Source organism: Malania oleifera, chromosome 8 (assembly GCF_029873635.1).
Source record: "Malania oleifera isolate guangnan ecotype guangnan chromosome 8, ASM2987363v1, whole genome shotgun sequence".
Classification (NCBI taxonomy): Eukaryota; Viridiplantae; Streptophyta; class Magnoliopsida; order Santalales; family Ximeniaceae; genus Malania; species Malania oleifera.
In genome coordinates, this window is record NC_080424.1 from 8,093,485 (window position 1) to 8,115,036 (window position 21,552).

Below are 21,552 nucleotides of genomic sequence, written 5' to 3' on the forward strand. Positions count from 1 at the left end.
ACTAAGCCTATCTGCTAGTCATTTGTTCAAAATTGAGTATTGGAATTTGATGGATTTGCACCAGTTACCTATAATAGACTTTTCGCATCTTAAAATTTGGATTCATAATGCTAATGGATTATGTAAGCTCTAACTCAACTTATGGAAAAAATGTTTTAGGTGCTAATATTAGACCAATTTTGGACATCATTAGTCATTCTTAGATGGCAATGAAAAGGTTTGGCTAGGGACTGAATATGGATCTCTCTCTCTCTCTCTCTCTCTCTCTCTCTCTCTCTCTCTCTGTTTGTGCATGTGTGCATATGTGTCTGTAGGAGATAAATGTTGTTTCTTATATTCTTGGTAGAAGTAGATTAATCCTAGTGTTCTAATTTGAAGCTATTCTTTAAAGAGTATTCCCTATTCAAAAACACAATCCCCATGTTCTTATGTCCACTTTATTTGATGCTTGTGTTGGTTATTGATGATGAAGGTTGAGCAGACTTTCTTTGGCCATGGAGAATGATGATTTCAGACCCTATTGGGTGAATGGCCTCGTGTAGGTATTAGAAAATTTACACTAAGACTAATAGAATTTAACTAAGCAGCCACAATTGTACAATTATTGTACTTTGTTGTAGCACATGACAGATAATGGAGGAGAATAATAGTGGCGATGTAGGGACGTCCATGTTAGCTTTGGCGGAGTGGTGAAAAGTTGCATGTTTGCTTGGTCATAGACTCATAGTTTTGAGCTTGCATTGGGGGAAATGTTTCAATTTCTTGAAAATAACTCCATAGAGCAATTTGCAGAAGATTTCAAGCCTTTATTTGTTTGCAACTTATTCAAATGATAAAAAATAATAAATAAATAAAAATAAAAATAAAAAATAAATGAAAAGGAAGAAGGATGTTTGGAAGATGAACCTTGCATAGGCATAATTGTTGGGTTGACATGGGCATAATTACCATGTCAAGATTGTTTTCAAGACTAATTAATTAGCCTTGGGTTTGTTTATGTTTTTGAGGAAGCTTGTCTTTCCAAGGCATGTATGGTTAACTCGCATAACTTGGTGGTTTTTGTTGAGCTGTAGTAGGTGGAGACGTCGACAGCCACCAACCTAGCCGCTTTTGTTGAATTCCAGGGGAGACCAGCAGTCACCTCCACCAACCCTGTCCACATTGGTTGAAATTAAGCCAACTACTCCACCCCCCAATCCATGACTATATATAGCAAATGTGTGTGTGTGTGTAATCTGTATGGTAAGAACAGTGTTGAAGAGTGCGAGGAACAAAATGAAACTGTGTTGGTTGAGAAAAAGAGTTGACTTGAGCAGTGGCTCCTCCTCTTTGTATTTATTCTCCCAGTTTATAGTGATATTGGTGTGCTCCGTGGACGTAGGTCAATTTGGGTCGAACCACGTTAAATCTTGGTGTTCAATTTTTTCTTGTGTGTGATTGTTGTTCCTAGATCCACCCAACAATTGGTATTAGAGCCAGCTTGGAGCAAAATCACCAGATTGGAGCCTTTATCTAGTATCTCAAAACTGAGTTTTGAGCCCACCAACGTGTTCCTATCGACAAGACGTAGCCAACCGTGCAAACCAGAGCTCAAACGGAGGTCCTACAAGCTCGCATGCACCTCCGGCAGTCCACCGTTTTTGCCACGTGCCTTCACGCGCCTCCCTGTAGTCGGTGAGTACCCTCATGTGCCCACACACGCCAGCGAGCTCACGGCGAGAGCTGAGGGTTGAAGAAGGCTGACGTCAACGTCCAGTCAGCGCCATGTCAGAGCCCAGTCACCAGCCCAGTCAGCTGGCCATGTGACATCGCTATCAGCCCAGTCAGCTGCCACATTAGCACCAGCACCCATTGCCACGGTAGGTGCCACGACATCACTGGGACCCATATTTGCCACTCCAGCAAGTGGGTCCATATTGCCACGTCAACAAACGATGTCAATTAACGGCATCAACTAACGGCGTCAAGCATATTCCATTAAAGAGGAGAATATTTCGTTAAGTTTAACGGAGTTTGACCAGATTTTTGGAGCCATTTTAGGTCTTTTTTTCGAACAACTTGAACCATTTTGTAGGTTTTCGACCGTTTCGGATCCAACTGTGCTATCCGTTTGAGCTAATTCCATCTTTAGATAGGCGAATCGAGATGTCGAACAAAAAAAGCTTAAATATCGAGATGTTTGACGGCACAAATTTCGATTTCTAGAAGATGCAGATTGAGGACTACTTGTTTGGTAAGGAATTGCACTTACCATTGAAAGGAAAGTCAAAATCCATGAAGGAGGGCGAGTCGGAGTTGCTTGATCGAAAAGCTCTCGGAGTTATCAGGATGACGCTAGCAAATTCTGTTGCCTTCAATATCAAGCACATGACAACCACCAAGTCTTTTATGGATGCGCTCTCCAACATGTACGAGCAGCCATCAGCCGCCAATAAGGCACACATTTAATGAAAATGTTATTTACCATGAACATATCCGCATGTGAAAGTTTTAGTAGACACTTGAATAATTTCAATGAGTTGTCGGATCAACTTGCCTCAGTTGGAATTACGTTTGACAATGAAATTCGTACCTTTCTTATTCTTAGTCAGTTGCCTGAAAGTTGGAAAGGTATTGTTACAGCAATCAGTAGCTCCGCAGGAAAATCAAAACTGAATTATGACGAGGTCATCAGTATGATTTTGATGGAAGAGATTAGGTTGCAATCAAACAATGCTTCCACTTCAAGTTCAGCCTTGAACGTGGAAAGTTGAGGGAAAGGAAGCGGACATGGGTGATCAAACAATTGCGGCAAATCAAGGACCAGGCGGTCCAGATCCATACATTCCAGAGGTTCCCAGGGTACAAAGAACATTGAGTGCTAGAACTGTGGAAAGATCAGGCATTACAGAAACCAGTGCAAAGGTCCAAGAAAAGAATTTGAGGCAAAGACAGAAGCAAATCTTGCCTCTTCTTCAGGAGGAGATGCCCTGTTATGCTCTTTGGAGAGCAAGCAGGAGTCTTGGGTCATAGACTCCAGGGCCTCATTTTATGTCACTTGCAGTAGAGATTGTCTAGAAGAGTATGCACTAGGTAATTTTGGTAAGGTGTACCTTGGCAATGATCAACCTTGCGACATAACCGGCAAGGAAATTGTGAAGATCAAGATTAACGAGTTTAGTATGGAACATAGTAGTTAAAAGCATGCCTGAGGCGTGCCTACGCGCAAGGCACAGTGAAGCGAAGAGGCTTGCGCCTCAAACCAGGTGAGGCGAGGCGACCTGCAAGAGGCGACGCTAGGCGAGGCGAGGCGCACTGGGGCGACAGGTGCAGTGAGTCGCGCCTTGTGAATTTTTAGTCATTTAAAGTAGAGAAATAGCCACAGCCAGACCCGTAGCCCTCATTCGACTCGAACGAACATAGCCCCTAGCCCCTCTCGGCCCTTCGAAGCCCTTTGTGAGTTCGTTTTGCACATTCGAACCAGTAGGAGCCTTCGCGATCCTTCGAACCAGCAACGTGAGCTCGTCTTCGAGCCTTTGAACCAGCTGGAAGCCTTCGCTACTTCGTCTTCGAGCTTCGAACCAGGATCGTGAGTTTGTCTTCGACATTTTGAAGAAGCATGCCCTTCGCGACTTCGTTTCCAACCAGCAGGAGCCCTCGCGAGTTCTTCTTCTTCTTCTTCTTCCTGCTGCCTGCTGCCTTCTGCTTCTCTTCTTCTTCTTCTTCTGCTTCTTCTTCTTCTTCTTCCTGCTGCCTACTTGTTGCGTGTTGCGTGCTGCTGACTGTTGTGTGCTGCCTGCTGCTTCCCCTTTTCTTCTTCTTTATATGTAAGCTTATAAATTAAATATTTTCTTTAATTAATCTAAGCTTATAAATTATAACTAATACATAATATTTATTGTTTTTACTGAAATTTACCTACTGTTTTTAAATTTGTAATATTTAGTTTAATTAATGTAAGTTTATAAATTATAACTAATACATAATATTTATTCTTTTTATTGAAATTTGGCTACTTTTTTTCCTCTTCTTCTTTATATGTAATTACTAATTAAATATTTAGTTTAATTAATGCAAGTTTATAAATTATAACTAATACATAATATTTATTCTTTTTACTAAATTTAGCTACTATTTTTTAATTTGTAATATTTAGTTTAATTAATGTGAGTTTATAAATTATAATTAATACATAATATTTATTTTTTTTATTGAAATTTAGCTACTATTTTTTGATTTGTACTCTTTTCTTTTGATGTTGAACTATGTTGAATTGTTGATGCTTTTGGGCTAAATTTTCAATTTTGTAATTGAATTTTTTGGCATTTTAAATTCTAATATTACTAGATATTCATATGTTCATATATCAATTACCCCAAATAGACATTTTACACCATTTTAATAATTGTGCGCCTCACCTTTATGAGGCGCGCGCCTTCGCCTCGCGCCTCGCGCCTCGGCTTTAAAGACCCTTTGCGCCTCGGCTCGCCTCGCACCTCTAACTACTATGGTATGGAAGCTGAAGGATGTCAGATATATTCCAAACTTGAGAAAGAACTTGATCTCAGTCGGACAACTGGCAGATGAGGGGTACATCACAACATTCATTGGCGATGAATGAAAGATTTCAAAGGGTGCACAGACAATTGCACGAGGTAAAAAAAACTAGAATACTTTATCTGACCTCCAATGCCTGCATGTCTATTTCAGTTGCTACAGGAAATGACGATAGCAACTTTGGCACCAACGACTTGGTCACATGCGTGAGAAGGGATTTAGGGTGATGCACTCAAAGGGAAAATTGAGTTGTCTACAGTCAGTAGAAATTGACATGTGCGAGGATTGCATACTCGGGAAATAGAAAGGGGTCAATTTCCAGACATACATCCGTACCCCAAAGAAGGAGAGATTAGAATTAGTCCACTTAGATATATGGGGACCGACGACCGTCTCATCCATAGGCGGAAGTTGAGTATGGGTATCGCATTTGGGATAATGAAAACAAGAAGATGATCAGAAGTAGAGACATGATCTTCAACGAAAAAATGATGTACAAAGATAGACGTACAATAGAATCCACAAAACCAGTTCAAAATGAAACAACCCATGTAGACATGGATGATGTCCCATAAGGTGTCGGGGTATAACAGCAAAATGCTAAGAATCCTTAGGCAGAGGAACCAGTGGAGTAGATCGCTGCACCACCGCCTCCAGCTCTAGAGCTTAGGAGATCTTCTCAGCCCCATGTACCGAATAAAAGGTATATGGATAATTTACTTCTTACAGATGGAAGAGAGTCCGAATGCTATGATGAAGAATGTCAGGTGGGAGATTCGAGCAAGTGGGAGCTTACGATAAAGGACGAGATGAAGTCCCTCGCCTCCAACAAAACGTGGGAGCTGGCTAAGTTGCCCAAAGGTAAAAAGGCTCTTCACAACAAGTGAGTGTACAGGATCAAAGAGGAGTATGATGGCTTCAGGAGGTACAAGGTCTGGTTGGTAGTCAAAGGCTTGAGCAGAAGGAAGGAATCGACTACACCGACATCTTTACACCAGTTGTGAAGTTAACAACCATCAGATCAATCTTGAGCATTGTTGCCTCGGAGGGCCTACATCTCGAGCAGTTGGATGTGAAGATGACATTTCTTCACGATGATCTAGATAAGGAGATTTGCATGCACTAGCTAGAAGGATTCTTAGTGAAAGGTAAAGGGAATCTTGTGTGCAGATTGAAGAAGAGCTTGTACGGTCTCAAACAAGCTCCCAGGCAATGGTATCGGAAATTTGACGGCTTTATGCATAGGAATGTTTTTCAAAAGTGTAATGCCGACCACTGTTGCTACATCAAGAGGTATCAGTCTAGCTATATCATTCTGTTGCTATATGTCGATGACATGCTAATCGCAGGACCAAATATATAAGAGATCAGAAAATTAAAGCAGCAATTGTTAAAGGAGTTTGACATGAAGGACTTAGGTTCAGTAAAGCAGATACTTGGAATGCAAATCTCTAGAGATAAGCAACAGGGAACGTTGCGGTTATCTCAGTCGGAGTATATTAGCCGTGTTTTATAGAGATTCAACATGAGTAGCACCAAAGCGGTAAATACACCATTGGCCAGATACTTTCACCTCTCCAAGGATTAGGGTCCCCATACAGATGAAGAGAAGGATTTCATGGCTAAGGTACCTTACGCCTCAGCCATTGGAAGTCTTATGTACGCCATGGTTTGTCCAATACTAGACATTGGCCAAGTAGTGGGAGTTGTCAGCAGGTTCATGTCAAATCCAGGGAAGACTCGCTGGGAAGCAGTGAAGTGGATCTTGAGGTACCTAAGTGGCACTATTGATAAGTGCTTATGTTTCGGTAAAGTAGACTTGAAAATTAAAGGATATGTAGATGCCGATTTTGCTGGTGAAGTTGATCACCGTAGAAGTACCACCGGATATGTGTTCACTGTTGGCACAACAACTATTAGTTGGATGTCACAGATACAAAGATTGTTGTCCTATCCACTACAGAAGCTGAGTAAGTAGCAGTGACAGAAGCCAGCAAAGAGATGATTTGGCTTTAAGGTTTGTTGACAGAGCTTGGAATAAAGTAGGAAAGGAATGTTTTGCACAGCGACAGTAAGAGTGTGATACATCTGGCAAAGAACTCTGCATTTCATTCTAGAACCAAACACATTGGACTTCGTTATCACTTCGTTAGATCTCTATTAGAGAACGAAGTGCTGGCACTTGAAAAAATTCAAGGTAGCAGGAATCCAGCAGACATATTGAAGAAGGTGGTGACTACAGAGAAGCTGAAGTTGTGCTCAATTTCAGTTGGTCTTCATGCTTGAAAACAGATGTGAGCACATCATTTACCTATACACTAGTTGAGATGGTGTCTCTGTCTCCAAGTGCGAGATTGTTGAGCTGCAATAGGTGGAGATGTCGGCAGCCACCAAACCAGCCACTTCTGCTGAATTTAATGGGAGACCAGAAGCCACCTCCACCAACCCTGCCCACTTTGATTGAAATTAAGTCAACTACTCCACCCCCCTATTAATGACTATATATAGCAGATGTGTGTGTGTGTAATTTGTGTGGTAAGAACAGAGTGTCGAAGAGTGTGAGGAACAAAGTGAAACTGTGTTGGTTGAGTGAGAGAGTTGAGTTGAGCAGTGACTCCTCCTCCTTGTATTTATTCTCTTAGTTTATAGTGAGATTGGTGTGCTTTGTGAACGTAGGTCAATTTGGGCCGAACCACGTTAAATCTTGGTGTTCAATTTTTGCTTGTGTGTGATTGTTGTTCCTAGATCCACCCAACAGTTTTGAAGTTGAAGATTCCTTGTAGGATAATGTGCATGGCTACTTTTCCTAGCATGCAAGAGTTTTGTTTTCATAGTCTTGTCTTGGCTTTGGGGACATAGCATGGTTATTTATTGGGTGGTTGATAATTATATGCATGTTGGTCTATAGAAGGAGTGGAATCTTATTGCCATGTGGGTGAGATGAGTTGTGCTTTGTGGAGTGTAAGTTCAAGCCAAAACCCAAAAGTGAGTGAGTTTGTAAAGCGGTTCACCTTGAGTTCTTCCTCCTATGAACTTATTTTCTTGGGCTAAAAAAGGGTGGTTGGTTTTTTATGATTGTATGAAGAGGAGTGATAAACTCTCTTGTTATATTTTTCTCTGTTTGATTCTGACCTCTTTTGCCAAATTGCTTGTGGGCATAGGTTTAGCGCCAAACCTAGTGACTTCTTGTGTTGTGATTGTTTAAGTTTCTTTTATTTCTTGCAATTTTATCGTATCTCGTTAGGGGTCAGCATAATTCGGGGAAACCCGAATTAACCGACCGAAATTGGTCGGTTTGGTTCGGTCAAGAACACAAGATCAGTCGGTTCGGTTATGATTTTACAAAGTTCGGTTAATTGGTTAATCGGTTCAGTTAAAAGGAATGTTAATTCGGTTAACTGAAATAACCGATTTAGTAATTAATTAAAATTTAAATATAAATTAGTATATGTTAATTTGTTAATATGTTAATTAGTATATGCTAATTTGTTAATATGTTAATTTGTATATGTTAATTTGTTAATATGTTAATTAGTATTTGGTAAAAAAATCTACAATTATATTATGTTTTTATTAATTAATTTCAAATTAATTCGATTAAATTCAGTTAACCGAATTACCTGAAAAGGTAATTCGGTCGAGTTCGGTTCGGTGAGGCCTCTCTATTCGGTCAGTTCGGTTAACAGTTCTCATTAACTGAAAATTTCGGTTAATTTGGTTAATTAACCGAATTTGACCGAACCGACCGTTTGCTCACCCCTATATGCCAATTGTGATGTGGGTGATCCTTGCCGTCTAACAAAGTGGCATCAAAGCTACAATTTTCATTGGTAAAGAGTTTAACAAAATTGTTTCAGAGAAAAAGATGGAGAAAGTTGCTAGAAATTGGTTTGAGGTGGGGAAATTCAACAGAAAAAGACTTTTTTACTATGGAAGTTGAAGGTCCATGATTTGTTTATACAACTAGGGCAACACACCTTGCTTGGTATGGAGAAAAGGCATAATAGATGTCTAATGACGTTTGGGAAGAAATGGACATGAAAGTGGGTTCTACAATCTGTTCGTGTCTATCATATGATATCTTTTTTAATATAAAATCTAAGAAGATAACTGCAAACTAATGGAAAAGGTTGGAAAACTTATATTAAGCTAGATTTCTCTTCAATCAAATTCTTATGAATAGGAAGCTCTATTCCTTGAAGATGAGTGTAAGTGTTGCATCACTTGAATGCTTTCTATGACATATTAAGTCAATTGGAGAGCATTGATGTGATGTTGCAAGATGAAGATAAGGTGATGACTTTGCTTTGTATGTTGTCGAAGGATAACTTTAGTTACTCCAGGGAAAATTAGGCGATGTGCCAACCACTTTATTGGCAACTTCGGATGAATGCAACTGTAGAGAGCTCTAGGTTTGGTGGAAATGAAGCATTTGCTATTGGAGGGCGGTCGAGTGAAAGAGGGACATTATCAAGAAGCCATTCAAAAATCCGAAATGGTAACTTGTTTGTGATGGCGAAAGTTCTAATACTCATAAAAAATGGACTTTTGATAGTGGTGCAACTCGTCATACGTGCTCATAGAGGTCATGGTTTTAATCTTATACTATAACAATGGGAAACAACTCAAAATCAAATGTGGTAGGGGTTGGTTGTGTTCGAATAAAGATATAAGGTGTTGTGAGAACTCTTGAAAATGTCATGCATATGCTAGACTTCGAAAGGAAATTTGATTTCACTTGTAGAATTGGATTCGAGAGAGTATGAGTTCATTGGTCAAGGTGGGTACATTAAAATACCAAAGGGTGCACTTGTGGTGATGAAGGGATCCCAATTAGGAAACTTGCTCAAGTTAATTGTACCATGGTAATAAAGAAGTGGTGGTTCAAGTGCATGAAAAAGGAAATTCTTTCCAAGGAAGTGAAAGGTGGTGGAGGCAAAAAACCAGAAGTCCTCTTCGGGGAAAAGGTGAAAGGTGGAGGTTATGCATTTGGTGATGGCACCACATATGCGTGAGGTGGAGATTTGAAAGGTTGGATGGAACCCAACTTATTCAAATCATAAAAAAAAATGAATAAAAATAGATGAAACGGAAGAAGGTAGCCCGGAAGATGAACCTTGCATGAGACATAATTGTTTTGTTGACATAGGCACAATTACCATGTCAAGATTGTTGTTTCAAGATTATTAATTAGTATTGGCTTTGCTTATGCATTAGTGGTAGTTTGTCTTTCCAAGGCATGCATGGTTGACTTTTGTAATTGGTGATTTCTTTCTTGAAGATTCCTTCTAGATAATGTGCATTTTTACTCTTCCCAAGCATGCAAGAGTGTTTTGATTTTTTTTTTCAAAGTCATGTCTTCGCTTGCAATTGTATAAATATTGTAGCATGGTTTTTTATTGGGTGGTTGATCATTATATGCATGTAGGGTCTATGTAAGGAGTGTGGTGTCATTGTCATGTATGTGAGTTGTGCCCCTATGGAGTGTGAGTCAAGCCAAAAGAGAGTAAAGAGATTCACCTCAAGTTCTTCCATATTTCTTTTTCTTGGGTTAGAAAAAGGATGTGGATTTTTCACAATTGTGGGAAAAGGAGTGATAAATTCTTGCAAGATTGCCTGTGGACATAGCCTTAATGCCAAACCATGTAAACTTGTTTTGTGGTTGTGTGGTTGTTCAATTTTCTTATATTTCTTGCAATTTTATTGCCCCCTTACTAGTTGTGGTGTTGGTGATCCTTGTGGCCTGACACTATTGAATTCTCATATTCCATTAAATCCAATATGATTTCTTTCCTGCTACAAATTGTCTGTCATTCAGTTAAGATGGCTAGCAATAGGTCTTTCTTGAGATTCCTAAATGGTACTCTTGGCTGTTTATCATCTTGCTATATGAACCATGCATTCAAGCACCATTGGTCTCTTCCTTGAGGTGCTATGTGATGTTCAATTTCATACTATTTGCCTCCTTTAGGTCCGCTTAGTAGTCAGATACCTCCTAGCCATAGATGCAGTAGGGGTGATTGTTATCCTTGACCTTGTTAAGGTTGCTGAAGTCCCTCATGACTAGCTTTATGAGCCTTGTTACTTGCCTAAGTTAGAAGTGGCACCAAAGGAGTTTCTACACTTGGCATGCAATTGGTAGTTGGCCTGTTGCTAGTGACTATTAGATGGCTTTGAACTAGTAAAGACTGAAGTTGGTGGGTAGGACAGGAGGCTGGCCTCATAATGGATGAGGTTAAAATATGCTAAGGCTGAACTTAAGAGTTAAATTCATTGCCTTGTCCCGAGCCAAGCTTGTTCAGGGCATTATGCTTGCCTATGACCGCTTGTCTCATGCATTGGGGATGGGTTTCCATCATGTAAATACTAGTGTAGGTTTATTTTTCTGAAGAGTTTCGCCCAATGCTAAAAAAGACAGTATGACTCCTTGGTCACTTTGATGTTTCCTAGTACCAGAGTGAGAATTACATAGAAAGCTCTTTAGGGGAGGGTGAGTGTTCATCAACTTGTAAAACTCACTAGATATTGTCAACGTGTTTAGCCTACTTGCCTTCCTCGCTAGATACATAATGTTAACAAAGTTGTTGTTAATGAATTGCATTGCTTCAATGTTTATTGCTTACTTGCCACTACTTTCATGTTTGCTTACTGCTTCTGCTTACTTTTAATTGAATGATAATGAAAGTGTTTTGTGGATAAATTGGGGTAAACGATAGGTTGGCTAGTTAAACAAGAGTGTTTTAGCTAGCGCCGCACGGTCCATTCACAAAGGTGTGAAATAGTTGGCCCGTGATTCCTGGTATCAGAGCTCGGTTAGTTGCTATGTGAATTCAGTTGCCTTCATTGTGGGATTGGGAAAGCTTTAGTGAATGACCATGGTGCCAACCAATGCTGAGAGAATTAGTGTGCTGGAAGCACAAGCTAAGACAGCAACCAACAATGTGGTCACGCAGATGGCCCAATTGAGGGAACCTATTGATGAAGTGGTGGGATCACAAAAGCATCAAGCAAGTTTGATAGGTGAAATGTCAGGGTACTTTCACTATACTGTGGAAACCTTGCAAGCTCAAATAGCTGATTTGACTATATAGGTGAGTTTGGTGGTTCTTGCTACGGAAAACTCTAAAACTCCGGGGTTTAGCAAGACCAATGTACAAGAACCCAAGACATATGGGGGTGCTCGTGATGCCAAGGAGTTGGAGAACTTCTTGTTTGATATGGAGCATTACTTTCACATTGTGAGGACGGACTCAGAATAGGTGAAAGTGGATGCTGCCACCAACCAAACTGTGGTGGCGTACTAAGTACAATGAAATTGAAAATGGACGTTGTGTTGTGGATTGTTGGGCAGACTTGAAGAGAGGGCTCAAGGCCCAATTCTTTCCTGAGAATGTTAAGTACAATTCTAAGAAGCTGTGAGACCTCAAGCATACTAGGTCAATTAGGGAATATGTGAAACAATTTTCTACTTTGATGTTGGATATCATGGACATGTCGGAAAAGGATAAGCTATTCTATTTTCTTGAGGGGTTGAAATTGTGTGCAAGAACAGAACTTCATAGGCAAAGAGTTCAAGACTTGTCTACCGCACAAGTTGCCGCAGAATGCTTGATTGACTACGCTGGTGATAATACCGCCTCGTCGAAAGTGTTTGGCATAGGGGGGAACATCGAAAAGTATTTCAAGAAGGGCAAGCTCAAAAGTGGGGCAGCCGACTATAAGGCATCAACGTCAAAAGAAGCTTCATCGTCTTGAGGGTTCAACACATTCAATGGAAAAAGTATATTTTCATGCTACTTGTGTCGAGGCCCTCATAGAGTTTTTAAATGCCCTCATAGGGCAGCACTTAATGCCTTACAAGCTTCTTTTGCGGAGCAGGTAAGGGAAAGTGATGGGGAAGATGAGGATACCCCGATGATGGGTGCAATGCAGCTGGTGAACGCATTGGAAAAGTAGGCGAAAAGACCGAAAGTTACCCAAGCAAAAGGAATGATGTTTGTGGACTTGAGGATCAATTGGAAGAGTACCCGCGCTATGGTGGATATCGGGGCTACTCATAATTTTGTTTCACAAGTAGAAGCAAGGAGACTCAATTTATCCTTAGAGAACGATTCAAAACACATGAAAGCGGTGAATTTTGTAGCGCAGCCTACTCTGGGAGTAGCCAAGCAAGTGACTGTGAAGCTTGGACAGTGGGCAGGTCATGCAAATTTCATAGCAGTGCCATTGGATGACTTTCAAGTCATTTTGGGAATGGAATTCCTGAGGGGAATGAAGGCAGTGCTGATGCCTTCTGCTGGTTCCTTGTGTTTGAGGGGAGATCACCCGTGCATGGTGCAAGTCGTTGCAGAGAAATGAGACGATGAGAAGTTCCTTTGAGCCATGTAACTCAAAAGGGGGTTGAGAAAGGGTGAGCAGACATATTTAGCCACAGTGGTGGTAAATGAAGAAATAGGCCAAGAGATGGGGTCTATGGTTGGATGAGTACAAGGAGGTGATGTTGGATAAGTTGTCTTATAACTTGCCTCCACGACAGGGTGTGGAACATGAGATCGAGTTGTTGCCAGGAATGAAACCATCTGCTAAGGGGCCATATCGGATGGCGTCTCCAGAGCTAGCAGAGTTAAGAAAACAACTTGATTAGTTGTTGGAAACGGGAAATATTTGCCCTTCCAAAGCACCATATAGAGCACCAATGTTGTTTCGGAGGAAACATGATGGGAGCATGCGGATGTGTGTAGACTACCGCACGCTCAACAAGGTGCTTTCCCCTCCTTAGTCAGCTTCAAGAGATTCTGCACAACTTGGTCTTTGGCTAAATTCTCTTTGATGCGCTCCCACATCGTCGTGGTAACAATACTCACAATCAGGTGTGTTACCATCTGCACGGTCCATTCACAAAGGTGTGAAATAGTCGGCCTGTAACACCTGTCCCTTGCAAGTGGCAACATGTGGAATTTCTTGATATGTTCCATGAAAAATCGATGGTTGGCTTATTAAATAGGCCTCCTAGCTATGACAACCACTGAATTTTCTTTGAGTTCTTCAGATCTAGCTAGCTACAGCTTCGGGGGGGCTTATGTAAGTCCTAAGGGACCCCCATTCTAAGATGGCCATGAACATTAAACATTGAACCATTGCCTATTGAGTTTTGAGTCCAGATTTGAGGTTGAGTTGGGGCTCAATTCCTTGTGTACCTCCTCCAACCCTACATCTTCCTCCATCTCCCCATCCTATTTCAATTACCATGTTTGATATATATATATATATATATATATATATATATATATTCGTGAAAATTGATTTATGTATCACTTGAAACAATTTGAAGTACTGTTCACATTTTCCTAGTTTGAGTATATAGTCGAATTAGATATTTATGCTTTTTATAGAAGTTGATTACCATAAGTTGAGGCCTGGACATTTCAAAAATCAATATGTGGATTTGATCCTTGAAACAAGTCAAATTAAGTGCAAGTTTTGATCTGGATTCCTAGGTTTTAGACACATAGAGTGCTATTTGGAAGGCCATGGCTTAGGGGAAATGAGTGATATAAATGAAACCAATGAAAGAAAGATAGGGTGCTTTTGATGAGTCTTCTTATTATTACAGGGCTTTTCATCCATTAGGGTGCTATTGATGAGTCTGGCTATTCATCCATATAACCTTTTTCAACTGCTGAGCTGTGCTTGTGTGTGGCTTATTTTTCTAGGCTTCAAGTGGTGGTCTAGTTTGTGGAAATCATGGAGTTTATTCCTCTTCTCTGCTTTCTTCTGTTAGATGATGAATTTGTTAAAGAACAGGCTGGGGAGGAATGCCTAAAGCAGGGATATCACAAGGAAATGATAGAACATAGTAAATGGGGCTGAGATAGGTAAAGCAAACAACCACTGAGGACCAAGAAACCTTAAACTATTGCTCCTGAGGTCCAACTCAGGTGGTGAAACGTCAGGATGGAGATGTGAGAAATCTACGGTTCAAATTTACAGATTGAAAAAAATGCCAAACTAATTACACTGTAAATATAAATGTCTTTTTCAATGTTAGCATCTGGTTCTTTTAGTGTATTTTTGACTCAAGAATTCATAAATGATGTAAACACCTGAAGCTTATGCTGTGTATTTTACTTAATGTTTTTGTTTTTGGAATGATGGGCAGGTGCTTTGGCCTGAATGTGGTTGGCAGCCTGTTTCATTGACTGATTTGATTACTTCTGCCTCAGTCAAAAAGGTTTATAAAAAGGCAACCTTATATGTCCATCCTGATAAGGTTCAACAGAAGGGTGCCAATATTCAACAGAAATATATTGCTGAAAAGGTTTTTGACCTTCTCAAGGTACTATATGAGTATTCTAATTTCTAGAAATTTCAATATATGATTTTTTTTTTTTTTTAAATTCATTATCTTAAAGTAGGTATTCTTATTGCATAGTGTGGGTTGAAAATGTGGACTACAGGTGAACCTGATGCTTGATTCCGTAGGAAAGATGTTTGCTGGCCTAAGTATTTACATTAATTACCCGCTATCCTTGAACTCTTTAATTCTTGGTATTGAATGTGTTCTTAAAATTGTGGCTTATTTTTTTTTATTGGGAATTTAATATATTGATAACTATGGATCGCCTACCTAGCTTTGTTGTTTAAATATGAAACCAAACAGAGACCTAAGTGGAATAAACAATGGAGAAGGATGAAAGGAAGTGGACTCAGATGTTACTCCAAAAAGGAGGCATAATGTAATGTCTAGAAATGGTTTTTAAAATTGTCTTATGGGTTGCAGATGTTGCTGAGTTTTAAAACTCTTAAAGTAGAGCTTTCTCATTAGTAAGTACATAAATTGAGAATAGATGAAATTATGGAGATTGATAAAAGAATCTGGACTGTACTGGAACAGGGAATAGTATCAATCCACCTTATCCGTATATTTATTTTGTTTCGTAAATTGGGCTATTTTAAATTGTGAATAGGCATGGGTAAAGATAGACAAAGAGGTAAATCAAATTAAATCAAAACTATGATGCGACAACTGTATAGCATGCGATCAAAGTTAAAACATGGGCAAATGAACATTACAAATAATACTTAGTAATTTTTTTAAAGAAATAAACAAAAGAATTAAAATTTGTTTCATGCAGCCTGTTCTTGAAGCTACCTGGTGAATAGGACGATAGTCTAGAAGCTACAGAGAAAATAACAATAAAGAGCAAACAATAACAACAACAACAAGCCTTAAGTCCTACTAGGTGGGGTTGGCTACATGAATCCTTTTCTGCCAATTTGCACGATCGAGAGCATTCTCCTCGGCTAGCTTAAATCCTTCCTTGCTATCTCTTTCCATATTATTTTAGGTCTACACCTACCTCCTCTACTTCCATTAGGAACAACCAGTTCATTCCATGATATTTTCTTTTTTTCTTTTCCTGAGCTTAGGTGAAAGATTGGTCACTGGAGTATGTTATTCGTATGCCTCCTTAAAATAGCCTTCTTGGTGGCTTGGAATTTGATCGTAGCACTAAGACTTGCTGAATTCATTCATTTTTTTGAGATCTCTACTGAAGCAACATGAAAGCGTGTTAGGGATATTATGACTATCCATCACACCTATTGATTGGCCCCCTTCCTAGGTTGCTTGAGCTGAAGGAATTGAATTATGTGCGTGCATGTGCACTATCCACATTTCTACAGGACTGTTTATTTTCTTGTCTCTTTTTACTGCTGCGAAAAGATGCCCTCTTCCTCTTTTATCAATGGGCACAAGTATAAATAAAATGACTTAGTATCATCATTATACTTTCTTTTTCCTAGAGTATTTATTTTTCCTCGGTTATGGTTCACTTGGAAGGTGGATTTCTTCCCTCCATGCGCCAAATTTCTAGAGAGAGAGAAAGACAGAAAGAAGAAAGATGAAAAGGCAATTGGAGCTTGACCATTGCTTGCTGACAAGTATAAATCTGGGACATGCTATCTGTCACGTTTATAAACAATTTGAGGGCTGTTCACAATTAATAAATGAATCTTGGTCATATTTTCTGACATCTTTATAAACCATTTTATATGTTATCAACAATTAATAATTGTGGATGACACATTGCTTAGATGTTTAGGTAGCAGTAACATTGGTACTGAAATTTGCCCATTCACCAAGCTAAAAATTAAATCTGACGTATAAAAAGAAAATGATGTGATTTTGAAGAGCAAATACTTTGTGTAATCTTGCAAAAGTCTTTCTCATGGCTTGATGGTGAACCTCTTATCAGCAGCCAAAAAAAAAAAAACATTTTCTTTGGTCTGTCGAATTTTACATATATTGTTTCAGCTAATTGTTCTCTTTTTGACTGCTTGTGTTACTGAAACAGGAAGCTTGGAACAAATTTAATTCGGAGGAACTGTGACAGGGAACTTAAGTTGTTTTGCATTTGAGCTGCTGTACCACTAACTGGGCAGCTGCATGAGAACTTGAATTTTACCTTTTTCTTTTCCTGTCGAAGATATCTGGAATGAAAGGTGCTCATATTGCGGTGGGAGAATTATGCTGTGCAAGTTCTTCGTTCGGGCAACTTTCCTTGAACAACCAAGAAGGTTGAAAATTATAAATTGATGTTGCTGCAGTCAATCAGCCAACCCCAAGATCAGCTTATGTGAATTGGAGTGGCTGAGGTGTGTGAAGAAATATTGTTCCGCAGGTAAACATTATTAATGTTATGTTTGTGAGATAGAATTGGGAGAATCAGATTTAAAATTACACAGAAAGACGGGACAGCCTTTGAGAGTAAATGATTAGAAGGAAACATCATACAAACATTTTATTGAATTTGCCACAACCCAAACCCAAAGCTTGAAATCCATGTTCTCAAATACATTTTATACAATTCCAAACAGCTCTAAATTAAAGGCCCGATTAGAGTCCCATTGTGCAGTGTAAGCTATTGTACGTATGAGTAGGTAGGTTTCTTTCCCGGGCTGCACTTCTATTTATGAACTTCTGATTTGTTGATTGAATAGCAATACGTTCAATGGAATTACTGAAAAGTGTTTACGCTAAAGATTTTAAATATTTGAAAGTGAGCTTATCTGCCTCTGTGCCCTACTGTGAAGCCTCTTCTTAGGGCTCCCTATCTTGGTCTTCTCCTTCAATGACATTTCTGCATTTTTGGTCTTTCTTTTGTTCCATTCTTTGTTTTATGGAAAGGAGACATGAATTATATATGCATTTACTCTGATGTTTAGGAGCATGGAATTGAGACCTCGAATTTGGATTTGTCTGAATTTAGATATGACACGATACAATTGATATCTATCCATTCAAATTCAAGTCTCAATTCATGTTTTCATATACTGCCTAATCTACTCTGTAAAAGAGAATAAGAGAATAGCCCGCCCTCATAGCACTGGGAATGCACTGCCCCCCAATCTGCAGGGTGCTTGTGAGCGACCCAGAATTTAATTCCATTTTGCTTTGCATGCAGTACTTTTGCATGTGTTTACACTGTTCTACTTGCTCAGTTGCAGCTAGTGTAATGGGGCAAAATTAATTAATTAATAAAAAGATTTTGATGTTTTTCATATTGTTTATATGAATATTGAAAACCAGAAAGTAAGGTGCTATTTTTGTATTTTTTAGAAAAATTAAAATTGAAATTAAAAAATGGAATCTGTTTTTGCCTTATCCTAATATTTCTTATTTATTATCATAAAAATTTTGAAAATATTGGCTAATTATAAAGAACCATTTCTATAAGAAAAAGTGTATAACATATCCATTTATATTTTTTTGCATAAGATTTGAAATTCAGGAATTACAAAATATAATATTAGCGTTGTATTTGGCGAATATAAAGGAGAGGGTAGCGTTCATGGATCTTTGCTGCACATAAGAAATTTTTAAATAATTATTATAGATTTATAAGGGTTTTCTTCAATTAAATTTGTAGGGAGTGTTAAAAATAGTTTTCATTTTTTTTTTGTTTAAAAAATAAAATGCCAACTTAATTTTAATTTTCAAATGTTTCGTTAGTGAAAAAATAAATTTTTTTAAAATTGTGGAAAATATATTTTATTTTTATTTCCAAATTTTCAGATAATTACAGAAAAGACACCATATTATTTTCAAAAAATTTACAAGAAATCAGAAATTTAAAAATATATTTCTCAACTTTTTGTGTAAATTCACAAAATTTAAATAATAAAAATAGATTTTTATAATTATTTGAAAAACTAGAGATTGAAAATATAAATCTTTTTCACAATTAAAAAATGAAAATTTTTTTTTTATTTTTTTACATAATTTTAACAAATGTTGCAAAATGCAAAGTGTAAAATAAACTAACTTATCGTAATTCTTTGAGAAACTAAAATAAAAATTGAAATTATTTCTTTCACAATTAAATAGGCCCTCAAGAGTTTGGAAATGAAACATCACATTTGTTTTGGGTCCGAAATTGATATGACGGAAACCTCACATTTTTTGGGATGAAGAATTTCTTAATCCCATGCTTCTCGGCGTTCTCGCGATAAGTTTTATGAGAATCTCATTCCAATGAGTGTCATATTTTTTATGGACTAAATTAGCCTCGCTATTTTGGTCTAGACATTAAAACTCACTTAGTATAATTTTCTTTCATGTTATTATTAAGAAAAAGTAGAAATGATATGTAATAATATAACATAATAGTTGTAATTTTAAAAGTCGAAATCACATTACATCCATTATTTTGGTTAATTGGATTATTATGTGTTAACATTTTATTTATGATTATTGGAATTTTTAAGTCATGAACTTAATTAATTGTGTAAAAAATATAAATTATTTATATATTGTTCATACACTATTCAAGATGTAATGTTAACTTTTTAAAAAATATGTTAGAATTTTCATGTTAAAACATAAATCATATATTAATATGGTCGTCTTTATGTGTTATCGGGAAAACCCATAACGCAAATAAAATAAAAATATTCTCATGAGTCAAGATGCAACTATACCCTTATATATTTTTTTTAGAATTCCATATTAGAAGTATTGGATTTGAATTCTAAGCTGAGTGGGAAATGATATGTGATGGAAAAAGTAGTTTCTTCGGTATCCACTAATTGTAATATGTCACTTTAAGACTTGGACTAATAGAGATATTATTTGGCATGATCTTAATGATGCAGGTCTATCATATTTTATTGAATTCAGACATTAAATATAATAACTTGTGATTGACGAATTCCAAATTATACATGGAGAGAGTTTCTTCTAACCCTATGTTTGATAGTTGGATTCGAATAAAATGTAATATAAATTTATATTGAACTTTGTTCAAATTCACCAAAATCAAAGGTCCGAAATACATGTACCCACACACAACATAAAGTATTTTTTCTTAATCGAACCCCACACCAAAAGGGGAAAAAAGTAGAAAAGGGAAAAGGAATTATGTGCAATGGAAAAGGAAAATTTGCATTTGCTTTCCATATATTATTAGTACTGCATAAATGCCATTCATTCTTGGCTCCAAATTAATTATTTGGTTATATGAGGCCCAAGGTAGATTCAACCATGCTTCAAATATAACGGATAATTTTTTCTCAGAAATCAATGAAAATCTAATTTACTTCTTTTCCATTCAGGAGAAGTTACTTTCCAATTTTGTTTTTACATTTAACCTACTCAATAAATGCACATATCTGACTCCTTCTATATAAACCCACTCTTAGAATATCAAAAGTCAGAACTCTCCCTCTCTATCTCTTCTCCCTATTTTTTTGCTTACAATCTTTATTCTATTCTTTACTGATGGATTATGACTTGATCTTATGTCTGTCCGTGGTTCAGCTGAATTGGCAGAAGAAGAGGTTGCTGTTCAGGATAATTCAGAAAGATGTGCTTGGATTTTTCCTTGCACTCGCTCTACCAACATCTACATATTTCATTATTTTTTATAAATTTATTACTTGAAGAGGAGAGATGATGGGTTGGTGTCATTCATCAATCAAATTTGTGTGTCTTCGACATTAGCAGTGGCATACTACTTTACAATAAAAGTATGTCTGTATTTTTTATTTAATGTTCATAAGAATTTGTCCTTATATTTTATTTTCCTTCTCTAAGATGAAAGTGTAATAAACATAAGAATTTAGGCAATTTCACCTAATGTGGAATTAAATATAAATAAAATGTCGACTTATTATGGTAAAAGATGAGAAATTTCATATTTATTTTATTTTATGATTAAGAATCAATATTGCATGAATCAAATGAATCTTAGTTTTAAATGCCACATGGTGGAGTAAAACTTGGATTTCAGTTGTAGAGTTTTTAATGTACTTAAAATATAACTTAACGTCTTTTAAAAAATTAAAATATTTAGGTTTCACTGATATATGTATATACGTATTTATGAATATGAAAAAATTCACTATTTCATATTGAATCATAAGAGAAGGGAGAAAAAATTAATTAATAGAAACATCAGTGCAATGCATGCTTTTAATGTGCACAACATTTTCCATTCAATCTTTTAAATTTTACTATTCTTGGTCCAAATTAATTGTTTTATTGTATAGTATATGTGAGTTCATGAATGGCCAAACGTATTTTTTGGGATGAAATGATTTTTTGGCTTTTATTTCTATAACAAACTCATACTAATCATACATATATATTTGGTGTCACCTTACATAAACCACACATTTGGTGCCAATTTGGAATTGTATTGTTTGAGCACATGTGAATTAACTTAGGGCTCAAGCTAGTTTCAACCATGCTTCATACCTAAAATGATTCTTTTTAAGAAATTAATAGTAATCCAAATATAATATTCTTTCTTTGGAAGAAATTACTTTCATATTTCATTTCTATATTTGGTCGACTCAATAATTATATATCATAGGTTTCATCTATATAAACATCACGTTTTAAGTTCAAAAGCTAATCGCCGTGTATTTTCTCTTCCTCCACGTCTTTTTCATATTATTTTAGCTACAGTGTTTATCTTGTGCATCCTTTAGCTATGGATTACAACTTGGTAT

The 21,552-nt window shown here is 37.3% G+C and overlaps 1 protein-coding gene across 1 annotated transcript in view; it reads left to right on the forward strand.

Moving 5' to 3' along the window:
- LOC131161927 (auxilin-related protein 1) overlaps positions 1–17,579 on the forward strand; it is a 35,663-nt gene extending 18,084 nt beyond the window's left edge. The window contains exons 7-8 of the mRNA XM_058117960.1: positions 14,696–14,872; positions 16,893–17,579. Of these exons, the coding sequence (XP_057973943.1) occupies positions 14,696–14,872; positions 16,893–16,928 (213 nt within the window). The 3' untranslated portion in view covers positions 16,929–17,579. The remainder of the gene's footprint in view (positions 1–14,695; positions 14,873–16,892) is intronic.
- Positions 17,580–21,552: the final 3,973 nt, after the last annotated feature.